This window comes from Sus scrofa, chromosome 1 (genome assembly GCF_000003025.6).
Source record: "Sus scrofa isolate TJ Tabasco breed Duroc chromosome 1, Sscrofa11.1, whole genome shotgun sequence".
Classification (NCBI taxonomy): Eukaryota; Metazoa; Chordata; class Mammalia; order Artiodactyla; family Suidae; genus Sus; species Sus scrofa.
In genome coordinates this window covers 180200248-180214825 of record NC_010443.5, presented here as the reverse complement: position 1 = coordinate 180214825, position 14578 = coordinate 180200248, and the positions used below count along the sequence as shown (strand labels likewise).

The 14578-nt window shown below is 35.7% G+C and overlaps 1 protein-coding gene across 4 annotated transcripts in view; it reads left to right on the top strand.

The window, feature by feature from the left end:
• The window catches only part of MAP4K5 (mitogen-activated protein kinase kinase kinase kinase 5), a 135065-nt gene that overhangs the window by 84666 nt on the left and 35821 nt on the right, over positions 1 to 14578 (top strand). For all 4 annotated transcript variants that reach the window (XM_021101533.1, XM_021101543.1, XM_021101550.1 and 1 more), the window contains 3 exons: positions 5079 to 5157; positions 13190 to 13248; positions 14499 to 14566. In XM_021101533.1, coding sequence (XP_020957192.1) covers positions 5079 to 5157; positions 13190 to 13248; positions 14499 to 14566 — 206 coding nt within the window. The remainder of the gene's footprint in view (positions 1 to 5078; positions 5158 to 13189; positions 13249 to 14498; positions 14567 to 14578) is intronic.

The following is a 14578-nucleotide window of genomic DNA, read 5'->3' as shown; positions in this document are numbered from 1 at the left end:
AGACACCACATTAACAAATTGGAGCTAAAAATTCTGATCAGCAGAAAAAGCTTTTGACAAAATTGAACATTTATATTAAAAACTCTCAGCAAAGTGTGTATAGAGGGAGTATACCTCAATGTAATATAGACCTTATTTGACAAACTTAACAGCCAGCATCATAATCAGTGATGAAAAGCTAAAAGTATTTCCTCAAAGGTCAAGAACAAGACAAGTATGCCTACTCTTGCCACTTTTATTCAACATTGTATCAGAAGTCCTAGCCATAGCAATCAGATAAGAAATAGATATAAAAGTAATCCAAATTGGAAAGTAACAAGTAAAGCTATCACTATTTGCAGACAACATGATATTATATATAGAAAACCCTAAAGATGCTGAAAATAAAACATAGCAAAACATTAGCACTAATAAATCAATTTGGTAAAGTTGCAGGATACAAAATTAATATACAGAAATCTGTTGCATTTATGTACACTAACAGTGAACTATTAGAGAAATTAAGAAAACAATCTTATTTACAACTGCATCAAAAAGAATAAAATACCTCAGAATAAACCTATCCAAGGAAGTAAAAGACTGGTACTTGGAAAGGTGCACTATATTTGTGAAAGAAATTGATAGTGACACAAATGGAAAGATATTCTGTGCTCATTGATCAGAAGAATTAATATTGTTGAAATGACCATATTATCCAAAGCAGTCTACAGATTTAATGCAATCACTATTAAAATACGAATGACATTTTTTACAGAACTAGGATGAACAATTCTTTAACTTGTATGGAAATAAGAAGACCCAAATAGCCCAAACAGTCTTGAGAAAAAAGAATAAAACTGGAGGTATCATGCTCCCTGATTTAAACTCTACTACAAAGCTACAGTAATCAAAACAGTGTGGTACTGGTACTACAACGGACATAAAGATCAATGGAACAGAAGAGAGAGCTCAGAAATAAACTCACACTAATATAGGTATTTAATCTATGACAAAAGAGACAAGAACATACAGTGTGGAAAAGACAAACCCTTCAATACATGGTATTGGGAAAACTGTACAGCTATGTGCAAAAGAATCACACCAGACTCCTTTTTCACATTATATACAAAAATAAAGAAGCCTGAACAATTAAATGAAAAATAAACCATAAAACTCCTAGAAAAAAACATATGTAGTATGGTCTTTGACACCAGTTTTAGCAATGATTTTTTTAGATGTATCTCCTCAGGTAAGGGAAACAAAAGCAAAAACAAACAGATAGGGAGTTCCCTCTGTGGCGCAGCAGAAACGAATCTGACTAGTATCCATGAAGATGTGGGGTTGATCCCTGGCCTTGCTCAGGTCGGGGATCTGGCATTGATGTGAGCTGGTGTGCAGGTCACAGATGTGGCTCAGATCCTGCATTGCTGTGGCTGTGGTGCAAGCTGACAGCTGTAGCTCTGATTTGACCCCTAGCTTGGGAACTTCCATTTCCCACAGGTGTGGCCCTAAAAAGCAAAAAATAAAAATAAAAATGGAAAAAAATAAATGAATGGGACTACATCAAACAAAAAAGCTTTCACATCTCAAAGAAAACTTTCAAAACAAAAAGGTCATCTGCTGAATGGGAGAAGATATTTGCAAATGATATATCCTGATTAGGGGTTAATATCCAAAATACACAAAGAACTCATACAATTCAACACCAAAAAACAAAACAAAACAAAAAAACAACAACAAAAAAACCAACCTGATCAAAAAATGGGCAGAAGACATGAGTGGACATTTTTCCAAAGAAGTCATGTAGATAGCCAACAGACACATGAAAAGATGCTCAGCATCACTAGGCATCAGGGAAAGGCAAATCAGAACCACAGTGAGATACCACCTCATACTTGTCATAATGGCTAACATCAAGAAGACAGCAAATGAGTGCTGGCAAGGATGTGGAGTAAAGGGAATCCTTGTGCATTTTCAGTAGGATTGTAAATTGATGTATCCACTATGGAAAATAGTACGGTGATTCCTGAAAAAGTTAAAAACAGAACTGCCATATTATCTGGCAGTTTCACCTCTGGGTATATACCTGGAGAAAATAAAAACTAATCAAAAGGTGTATGTACATCTCAGAGTTCCTTTCATGGCTCAGCAGTTAACGACCCCTACTAGGAACCATGAAGATGCGGGTTTGACCCCTGGCCTCACTCAGTGGGTTAAGGATCCAGTGTTGCTGTGAGCTGTGGTGTAGGTCGCAGATGTGGCTCGGATCCCACGTGGCTGTGGCATAAGCCGGCAGCTATACCTCCAATTCAACCCATCGCCTGGGAATATCCACATGCTGCAGGTGTGGCCCTAAAAAACAACAAAAAAGAGGTATTTGTACATCTGTGTTCACTGCATTCAATAGCTAACATATGGAAGCATTGCAAGTATCCATCGATAGATAAATCATTAAAGAGGATATATATATTGTGTGTGTGTGTGTATACACACACACACACACACAGATACGCATATGCACAGTGGAATATTACTTAGCCACAAAAAATAAAATCTTCCCTACAGTTCTCTCATGGCTCAGTGGGTTAAGGATCTGGTGTTGACATTGCTGTGGCATGGGTTTGATCTCTGGCCCAGGAACTTCTGCATGCTGCAGGTGCCACCTAAATAGGTAAAATGATCAATTATCTTCAACTCAGATATAACTATAAGATTTTTTTTAATGAAATCTTCCTGTTTTTGACAACATGGATGGATCTAGAGGCCATTATGCTAAGTGAAATAAATCAAAGACAAGTACCACATGATCTCACTTATGTGGTATGTGTGGGATTTAAGAAACCAAAATAAAATGAAAACAGATACAGAAAAGAAACATGTGTTTCACAAAAGGGAAATTTGTGGGGTGGGCAAAATAGGTTAAGGGGATTAAGAAGTATCAACCTTCAGTTATATAATAAATAAATCACATGGATGTAATATAAAGCATAAGGAATATGGTCAGTAACATTGCATCAATTTTTATGAGGACTGATAGTTACTACACTTACAGTGGTGATCATAATGAATGCAAATGTCACATCATTAGTACATCTGAAACTAATATGATATTATACACTCACTATATTTCAGTTTTAAAAAAGAAAATAAATACTTCTTTCCTTGCATGAGAGAGGTGGGTAGTTGAGAGTATAACTGGAAGTTGTCTCCTATTTGATAATTTATGTTTGCTTTATGAGTGAGGTGGCAGTGTCATCTGAAAATATGAAGAGGTTGGGTTTGAAGAATGTGGTGAAATTGTGAAATAGTAATTGAGAGAATAGATGAGTTAAATGATGAGAGAAGTATTTGTAGGCAGAATTGAAGCCTCAGATGAGATGACTTTTCAATGTGTCTCCTATGTAATTTTCCTCCAACAGTGATTGGTATCCTAGATGTAAACCAAAGGTTTAGTTCATTCTGGGTTGTAATTTTGGTATGCCAGTATACTGAAGGACAGGGGCCAAATGGAGTTTAAGATATATGCAAGAGATTGCTTGAAATTATGGACCATCAGATCTAAACTGAATGGGAAGAAAAGTGAAGATGGGAGAAATGCATCTGGAGAGTGAGAAAGTAATGGATTGATGGACTTGAGATTTCATTGTGAACATTTTAAAAATATAATGGGAGTAAATGAGAGAGTAAGCTCAAAGGATGAGAAATTTGGGTATTGTGTAAATTCACATAACAGCTGATGACAGGGTATGATCTTAGTAATACAGACTACAATGAAGTGTGGTAGGATGTCTTTAGAGATGATGTCAGAAAACTTAAGTCCAGAGCAATGGGCTCTTGAAGTCCTCTGGAATGATGGTGGGCCTTTTTTTTTTCTTTTTTTTTTTGGTCTTTTTAGAGCCTCGCCTGTGGCATATGGAAGTTCCCAGGCTAGGGGTAGCATTGGAGCTGTAGCCACCGGCCTACACTACACCACAGCTACAAGCAACACATGCTCCAAGCCATATCTGCAACCTACACCACAGCTCACGGCAGTGCTGGATCATTAACCCACTGAATGGGGCCAGGAATTGAACCCTCATCCTCATGGATACTAGTTGGGTTCGTTACTCCCAAGCCACAACAGGAATTCTGATGGTGAGTCTTAAAGTGGAAACAAAGACATATATATGAACCACTGTCCAAGCCATCAGTGAATGAGAGTGAGCCATCAGAAACTCGGTGGACAGGAGTTGAGCTGAAGGCATTGTTTCAAAAGATGAGAAGCTTATACAAAAGGATGGAAGTGGCAAGCCTTCTTGCTTAATTTATTACCTGTCTCCCTACATAGCGGTATTTCTTCCTTCTATTCCCTCTTACATACGTAATCACACTACTCTTAAAGCTGACTCTTGTGATGCCTTTCCCTTTCTATAAAATCTCCAAAAAGTTCTTTTGCCAAGATAAAATTGAGAGCCCTAGCCTGACATTCAGAGGCTTTCGTGATCTGGCTCAGTCTCAAGTTTGTCTTTCCAACTTTGTCATCTCTTCACTTAATGTTCACTGCTGCCAAGTAATAACCAACTCCAGTTCCCCTAAACACTCCGCAGTTTCCTTTTCTTCTTGCATCACTTTGTTCATATTCTTTCTGCTGTCTGAAATGCTTTTCCCACATTGCTGCACGTCCAATACCTACTTATCTTTCAAGGCCTCAGATCAGATTACAGCTCTCTTATAAAGAATTTTTTTACCCCTTCAGGTGGAGGTCACTTCTCCTTCCTCTCGCGGGCGTTATTAAGTAATCTTAATGAATGGCACTTAGAATTGTCTAATCTTACAAGTATTTCTATGTCTTAATCTTCTGAGAGTATAACCTCTTTTGAAGATAAGATTTCCACCTAACTTTATTTGAATCTCTTCAGTATTTTATACAATATGAACATGGAATAAATGAATTAAATTTTAAAGTACCTTATTGTTCATTTAAAAAATGTTTATCCTATAATTTATTAGTTGGTAATCATGCTTGTCAATAAATAATCATTAATTAAAAGAGACAGTTTGACCTTCCTACTTTGTCACTGAAATTTTCAAAAGTATGTATATTATGTTTATATCCACAGCCTCATGCAATCATTCGTCATACCATTAGATCTACAAACAGGAATGCCAGAGCTGAACGGACAGCTTCAGAAATAAATTGTATGTGTTTGGTATACACTTTCATTTGGTGGTTTTGGAGGGTTGAGGTGGGTTTTCTTATGGGATTTTTTAGAGTAATAAAATCTCAGACTAACTGCAGCTACATATTTTAAAGTAATGGGCTACCTCTAAAATAAAGGAGTTTTTATAATTAAATTAATTTATAATGAAATTCCCTTGATTTATAATTAGTTTTTATTTTCTAATTATGAAGGTAATATGTGTCCCTTGCAGAAAATTTGCAAGAGGAAAAACAAGTAGAAAATTAACATTGCCCATAATCATATCACCTAGCATCCATTCACACACAGATAATATTTTGCTGAATTTCCTTCATGTTTTTTCATGTATATATTTACATGACTGAATTTATACTGTACTGAAATTTTAACATAGAAGTATTTTCTATACATTAGCCTAGCCTTTATAACCATGTTTAATGGCTTTACCCTATTTTATTGAGTTGATGTATTATAGTCAAATAGTTCTTTATTGTTGGTCATTTGGATTGGTTTCAGTTTTTTAAGACAAATGGTACAACTATAAATGTAATAAAAATTCATTAAGAAATAAAAAATAAAAAAGACAAGTTGACATTAAGATGAATATTCTCTAAAATGTATATTTAAAAGGGGAAATTGATTTTTATTCAATAAATCATTCACATAAAAATTTTGTATTAACAGTATTTGTCAGTTTAGTCACATTAATTTAGAAGAACAAATTTACAAAGAATTTTTAAGTATGAGTTAATGACTTAAAGCCATAATTGTTTCAAAACAGATTTAAAGTAGATTACTGTAAAATAAGCAGCAAATAAAAATTATAAACAGTAATGGAGGAAGATAATTTATTAAGTATTTAGGGTAATTAGAATTATTCCAGGTGAGCATTTTAAATCTGACTTTTCTTGAAACCAAATATTTCTAGCTTTCTGGATCTACCTTTAGAAATCTAGACTGATGGAGAGTTAGAATGTCTTCTCATATCAGTTGTTTCAGTCAGGCCTTTTGATAGTTGAATCAAAGATCTTCTCTCTCTGTTAGTTCCAGATTACTGATAATGTACTTAAGCTGTGAACTGTCTGGGCTTCAAATATTAGACAGAAAAGTAGCAAAGTTGATGGTCCATTATAAAACTATTTTCTTTATGCAGCTATATAGTATTCAATTAATGTAGTCTAAATTTATCTTTTCTTGTGTAGTTTTTGGTTTTTATGTCATATTTAGTAAGGCCTTCCTGATTTTAAGGTTGTGAAAGAATTTTCCTACTGTTTCTTCTTCTATTTTTATAGTTTCATTTTTTAAGTATTTAAATATTTGATAAAAGGTATTTATTTGGTAGAAGGTATGAAATATGCATTAAACTTCAGTTTAGCTCTAAATGACTACCCATTTGCCTCATTGCTATTTATTAAAAATTTAATATGTTCACTAATAGATCTGATACGCCAGCTTTATTATGGGCTAAACTGCCACGTATATTTTAGGGCTTTTTCTGGAAATTCTATTCTGTTGCATTAATATACCTAGTTATGTGCCAGTCACATACTTGTGATTATTATGTCTTTAAAATACCTGTTAAAATATGTTAGAAATAATCCTCCTTCTGTTGCCCCTCAGCTCCTTCACATGAACAAACACACACACACACACACACACACACACACACACACACCTTGTTGCTGTTCTTTTTTATTGCAATATTTGGTTATCGTATTTTACCCAATGTAAGAATCAGCTTATCTAATTTTTAAAAAACCATTGTTTTTCGAGATCTCATAAATTTATGCATTAACTTTAGGAAAGTTGATATCTTTATGATATTCTGTTTTCTTAACAAAAATAGGCTTTTTCAGAGACAAGTTCAAGACTTAGAAGTGTCCATAGTACTAGTCTTCAAGGAGTGAGTTATGTGTACTTCAAGTACCAGATATACGATCATAGAGTTGATTGATTTATCTTTAAATTTTCCCAAGTCTTTTGTGTCTTCAGGAGTGTTTTGTAGTTTTGTCTATTTTTATTTGTATAATAACTTTTATACATACCTGGTTAGTTCTCAGTTTTTTGTTTCAGGTTTTTAAATTGAGCTGATAACTTACCTGTAGTAAAATGCTTAAGTATATGGCATGATGAATTTTAAATATGTGTATACTCATGAAACTACCACCTAGATCAGGTTATAGAACATTATCAGAATCTCTGAAGTCTCCCTCTTGTGCCTTCACAATCATACCCTTCCATCTCCCTATATCCCCCTTCTCTCCCATTGTCCAGGCTATTTACGCTTCTGATCTCTGTCACCATAGACAGGTTTTTACTTGATCTTGCTCTTCACATAAATGGGATCAACCAGTATGCACCCTTTCTGCCTGGTTTCTTTTGCTCAATATTATGTCTGTGAGAGTCATTCATGTCATGCATAGAAACAACAGTTCATTATTTACATTAAAATGTAATATTTCATTGTATGATTATACCACAGTTTATCCATTCTTCACTTGATGGGCTTTTTTTTTTTTTTTTTTTTTTTTTTTGTCTTTTTGCTATTTCTTGGGCCACTCCCGCGGCATATGGAGATTCCCAGGCTAGGGGTCCAATGGGAGCTGTAGCCACCGGCCTACACCAGGGCCACAGCAACGCGGGATCCGAGCCGCGTCTGCAACCTACACCACAGCTCACGGCAACGCCGGATCGTTAACTGAGCAAGGGCAGGGATCAAACCTGCAACCTCATGGTTCCTAGTCGGATTAGTTAACCACTGCGCCACAACGGGAACTCCTGATGGGCATTTTGTTTCCAGTTTTTAGCTGTTATGACTACTATAGGCATCTTTACTGTATATTTTTAGTAGACATAAATAATCTAAGATCCTGGCCTAATCTAAGACCTCCAGAGTTGAACGTATAGTTCAATGAAGTCAGATTTATTCATTTTTTGTGGTGAGAGATAACAAAAACCAGAGGAACCACGGCACATCCATTAAATAGGAAAAGAAGAGTTAGAGAGTTTTGGAAAAAGTGGAGTTCAGGTGAAATTTAAGTGAAAATTTAAAGCAAAGTAGAATTGCAAATGAAAAGTTGAACATGAGGTCTATATTGTAAAAATAGATTCAGAGGGCTGTTTCCTTAGAAACTTGGAATGCTGTATTCAGAAACCCTTTTATTTGAAGCTCTGTATCTAGGTTGGAAATTAAGGCTGCTTCTCTCTGTCAGTGACTTAAATCCTCCAGGCAAGAATAGAATTATATATTTTAATGAATGTGATTTCATACAGCAACATTTCTGCCAGTCTAAGATTTTAGAGGAATGTGTTTCTCAGAAAGCAGTAGTAATTCTAGGGGCGGGGGGTCATCATGTGGTACTTTACATATGTAGCATATCTTTGGGAGAAACACTGTTTCTTCTTGACTTTGCATTTGAACTTGTGTCTGTCCTCCCCACCTGATAAATGGCAAGACAGATTACTTTCTCATTCTGATCCAGATACGGGTGCATTACCTAAATTACCTATATTTAAAAAATTTTTGTCATCTGAAAAGTTACTTAGTGGTTGATTCCAGTTACGTAGTAAACAAACTGATTACAAAGAACTGGCACCAAAGGGAAATGAGAGGTATCCACAAAGAAAATGACTGCCCACTGTTGGTTTAAGTGTATGATTCTAGCTGACTCATAAGTAAATTTTAGCCAGACATCAGACTCATATCAAAGACTGACTAAGGCTACAAAGAGCAAGGAGTTCCTGCTGTGGTGCAACAGCATCAGCAGTGTCTGCAGCACCAGGACACAGGTTCAATCCCTGGCCCGACACAGTGAGTTAAAGGATCCAGCGTTGCTGCATCTGTGGTGTATGTCAAGTACAGCTTGGATCTGATCTCTGGCCAGGGAGCTCCATATGCTATGGGGCACCCAAAAAAGAAAAAAAAAAAGCAACAAGAATAAGGACTTAAGAGTTCCCTTGTAGTAGTGGGATAAGGATCTGACATTGTCACTGCAGTGGCACAGGTCGCTTCTGTGGTACAGGTGTGATCCCTGGCCTGGGAACTTCTACATGCCACGGGTGTGACCAAAAAAAAAGAAAAGAAAGAAAGAAGAAGGCCTCTACAGGCATCATAATTAGGAGGTAACACGTCTCTGTGTTTGTCAACAATCCAAAACCTTCAATAGCAAATGTAGCTAAGAATATAAAGAACTATAGTATGCACATTAAAGAGACCATCAGTGTCTCTGCTTATCTTGTTCCATCGGTCTTGGATAAGTGAAACATTTCATGTTGTCATCAGCTTGATTCAACAGACTTGCCTGAAACTGTCTTCTTTTTGCAATCAATTGCTTCTGGAGATTCTTTGTTGTCTCCAGGCTGAAATGTCCTACAAGGACAGTCTTGCATTGATTTAAATTGGCCAATGTCTCTGTAATGGAGAGACGTGGATATAAGGATGTATACTCTGTTGTACATAGTGTTAGCTGTTAACAGTACCTGGCAAGATTCTATTTATTGAGGTTAGAGAACAGTTTTCCAGAGGACAGTTTCTGAGTTTTAAATTAAGAAAAGGTTATTTCAGAGAAAACACTCCTTGTGTGAATATAAAACTGTGTGTATTGTACAATTCAACTATATTAGTCTGTAATAATGTAGAAACTGGAGTTGGAGGCAGTATTCCCAGTAAAAGATACTCAGTTTTGGGTTCACTAGGAAAGAGTTAATGAGCTCCTAAGGAAATTGACCTCACTGTTACTCCAAACAAGCAGATAACAGCAGAAAACCCCACTATAGGCTAAGGAGATCTAAGAATTCCTGAAAGTTTACCCAATTTAAGTTTGAAAGTTCTGTTTTTCATCTTACCTAAAGACTGAGAATGATAAGAGAAATGGAGATTTTGAGGAAGATGTATTGTCTTAACAAATCTCTGTAGAAACTGTTCTAGAAAAGTGAGTTTACTAGAGAAGCAGATAGCATTTTTCCCAGGTAGGAAACAAAAACTTCATTGACATTTTTTTGGCCATTGTTAAAAGTTCTTAAATTAAGATGTCTTTAAATTATGTTAAGAAGTAAATGATTAATAAATAAGTGGGATTTTTTTATTTTAGGTTATCTTTGTAATGTAGATACTATATTTTATGGAATATCTTTCAGACTTTTTTTTTTTTTTTTTTTTTTTGTCTTTTTGCTATTTCTTTGGGCCGCTCCCGCGGCATATGGAGGTTCCCAGGCTAGGGGTCTAATCGGAGCTGTAGTCCCCAGCCTACACCAGAGCCACAGCAACACAGGATCCGAGCCGCGTCTGCAACCTACACCACAGCTCATGGCAACGCCGGATCGTTAACCCACTGAGCAAGGGCAGGGACCTAACCCGCAACCTCATGGTTCCTAGTCGGATTTGTTAACCACTGCGCCACAACGGGAACTCCCTATGGAATATCTTTCATTGAAAATTTTATGTCAGTGTTTTTGTTTAGTGTAATAAATTACATAGATACTCTGTATTGCTTTACAAATCTTGTTTTTAGAGATAAAGACAACATGATCCTATTTGAAAGTGCTTTTTTAGTGTATATTGTTTACTAAGATTGTATTTAGGAAACTTGTGTCTCTATAATGCAAATATGTGTATTTTAATTTTTTTTGGTCTTTTAGTCACATATTTTAGAGTTTTAAAATTCTGTATTCTTTATGAGTAGATAATAAGCCCTCCTATTCTCTGGCTTATAGAGTATTAAATATTAGGAATAGTCAAAGACTATTCTAAAATTGGTCTGATTAGGCCAAATAAATACACATTTAGCAAAATATAATACTAGGTACCTGAATGCCAAAGAAATATTTAATTTGACAAATACTATTTGTTCTTTTTAGATAGTTATACGTAATTTGGTGGGGATTCATCCTATCATAAAGTTGTAGTTTAGAAGTTCCCATCATGGCTCAGCAGAAACGAATCCGATGAAGGAACCACGAGGTTGCAGGTTTAATCCCTAGCTTTGCTCAGTGGGTCAAGGATCCAGTATTGCTGTGAGTTGTGGTGTAGGTCGCAGACCTGACTCAGATCTGGCATTGCTGTGGCTGTGGTGTAGGCTGGTGGTTACAGCTCCGATTTGACCCCCTAACCTGGGAACTTCCATATGTTGCTGGTGTGGCCCAAAAAAAAAAAAAAAAAAAGACAAGAAGACAAAAGTAAATAAATAAAATTGTAGTTTAAATTGTGCTCAAAACAGTGTCTGTAGCCTAGATAGAAACATCCTTAAACTGTTTGATTAGTCACCTTCTTTTTTTTTAATATTAGAATTTTTTTATTATTATTTTTTTTCCCGCTGTACAACATGGGGATCAAGTTACTTTTACATGTATACATTTTTTTTCCCCACCCTTTGTTCTCTTGCAATATGAGTATCTAGACGTAGTTCTCAATACTACTCAGCAGGATCTCCTTGTAAATCTATTCTAAGTTGTATCTGATAACCCCAAGCTCCTGATCCCTCCCACTCCCTCCCTCTCCTGTCAGGCAGCCACAAGTCTATTCTCCAAGTCCATGTGATTTTCTTTTCTGTGGAGATGTTCATTTGTGCTAGATATTAGATTCCAGTTATAAGTGATGTCATGATATTTGTCTTTGTCTTTCTGATTTATTTCACTCAGTATGAGAGTCTCTAGTTCCATCCATGTTGCTAAAAATGGCATTATGTCATTCTTTATTATGGCTGAGTAGTATTCCATTGTGTATATATACCACATCTTCCGAATCCAATCGTCTGTTGATGGACGTTTGGGTTGTTTCCATGTCCTGGCTATTGTGAATAGTGCTGCAATGAACATGCGGGTGCATGTGTCTCTTTTAAGTAGAGCTTTGTCCGGATAGATGCCCAAGAGTGGGATTGCGGGGTCATATGGAAGTTCTATGTATAGATTTCTAAGGTATCTCCAAACTGTTCTCCATAGTGGCTGTACCAGTTTACATTCCCACCAACAGTGCAGGAGGGTTCCCTTTTCTCCACACCCCCTCTGGCACTTGTTATTTGTGGACTTATGAATGATGGCCATTCTGACTGGTGTGAGGTGGTATCTCATGGTAGTTTTGATTTGCATTTCTCTAATCATCAGGGATGTTGAGCATTTTTTCATGTGTTTATTGGCCATCTGCATATCTTCCTTGGAGAACAGTCTATTCGGGTCTTTTGCCCATTTTTCCATTGATTGATTGGCTTTTTTGCTGTTGAGTTGTATAAGTTGCTTACATATTCTGGAGATTAAGCCCTTGTCCGTTGCATCGTTTGAAACTATTTTCTCCCATTCTGTAAGTTGTCTTTTTGTTTTCTTTTTGGTTTCCTTTGCTGTGCAAAAGCTTTTCAGTTTGATGAGGTCCCATGGGTTTATTTTTGCTCTTATTTCTATTGCTTTGGGAGACTGACCTGAGAAAATATTCATGATGTTGATGTCAGAGAGTGTTTTGCCTATGTTTTCTTCTAGGAGTTTGATGGTGTCTTGTCTTATATTTAAGTCTTTCAGCCATTTGGAGTTTATTTTTGTGCATGGTGTGAGGGTGTGTTCTAGTTTCATTGCTTTGCATGCAGCTGTCCAGGTTTCCCAGCAATGCTTGCTGAATAGACTTCCTTTTTCCCATTTTATGTTCTTGCCTCCCTTGTCAAAGATTAATTGACCATAGGTGTCAGGGTTTATTTCTGGGTTCTCTATTCTGTTCCATTGGTCTGTCTGTCTGTTTTGATACCAGTACCACACTGTTTTGATGACTGAGTCACCTTCTTTTAATTAATTTTAAAAATCTCATATACACAAAACGTGTTCTTTAATTGCCTGACTCCAACGAATTTTGTAGAGTTGTTAGTAAGATACCAGATTGTTACTTTCTTTTGGTAAACTCGAGGGATGGGGTACTTCTGTAGTAAAAAATTAAGAGTTTTGTTGTTTCCTCTCCTCTCTCCCTTCCCTCCTCCCCAACATACATGTTTCTCACTACATTTATCTTTGAAGATTAATCCAAGATAGAATTTGTGAATATCTGTTATATTTTGCAGTTGACAAATTACAATTTGAACCCCCTCTGAGAAAAGAAACAGAAGCACGGGATGAAATGGTAGGAATTATGACTTTTAAACTATTTTATAAATTAATGTTTGAGGAAACTTATAGTTAGGTGCACTTTGACTAAAAAACAAAGTAATATACTCTTCAAAGCATTCATTTTGATAGTGTATTTCACACATTAAAGCTTGAAAAAAGCTTATGGTTAGGTGTATTTTGATGAGGGTACTGTGTATAATATACCATTTTAATCATTTTGATACTTCCTGAGTCTTTGGAAAAATTCACATGAAGTTATTAAATATGTGGAATTTGATGCTCAGTTTTAAGCTCCAAAGATCTTTTTTTTCTTATTAATTCTGTTAGGTTCGTAGCACAGTTTTGATTCCTTACTTTTCTTAATTTTTTTGTTGTTAATATAGCTTTTTTTTTTAACCGTTGCACTTATTTTGAGATTACTGTTTGTTTAACCCTTTCCTTATCTAAAAGGAAATAAACAGTAGATGGAACAAAATATATTAGAGTCGGCCTAGATATTATCCTAATGTCTTATTTTTCACCTTCAGTGAAAGTATGATTTTTAGAATAACTGTCTTCTGTTAATGGATTGCTTTTATTCTTAGCATTTGGAATTGATATTCTTCTTAGAGTATATATTGCTGCACAGATTGTCAGTTTCCATGTCAGAAAAAAATAGTAGCACCAATAAATTAATGATAATTTAATAATACGATGTTTAGTTCTCCATGCTAATGTAGTAGTGATACATAATTCAAAATTAGGTTTTTCCATTTTGTTTTGGATTATCCTAGTATATTGGTAAAAAGGGCTTGTCACATTTAAGCTATATTTAGTATGTTTATGGAATTTCTTAAATTCACTGATAATAAGTCATTGACCTAAATATGTCAAATGACAATAAATTTAGTTAGAGATTAAGAAATTGAAAGCTGGGAGTTCCCATCATGGCACAGCAGAAGCATGATGTTGCAGGTTCTATCCCTGGTCTCACTCAGTGGATTAAGGATCTGATGTTGTGAGCTGTAGTGTAGGTTGCAGACACAGCTCAGATCTGGCATTGATGTGGCTGTGGTAAAGGCTGGCAGTGTAGCTCCAATTAGACCCTTAGCCTGGGAACCTCCATGTGCCACAAGTGTGGCTGTATTAAAAAAAAAAAGAAAGAAAAAGAAATTGAAAGCCAAGATGATTAATATTCATGACAATGAATATTTTCTTCAATCACACTAAATAGTTAATATCTATTATAAGGTAACATTTTAAACTCTTTTTTTACCTTTGCAGGGATTGTCATCAGACCCAAACTTTTTGTTACGCTGGAATCCTTTTGTTGATGGTGCAAATACTGGCAAGTAAGTTGTTTT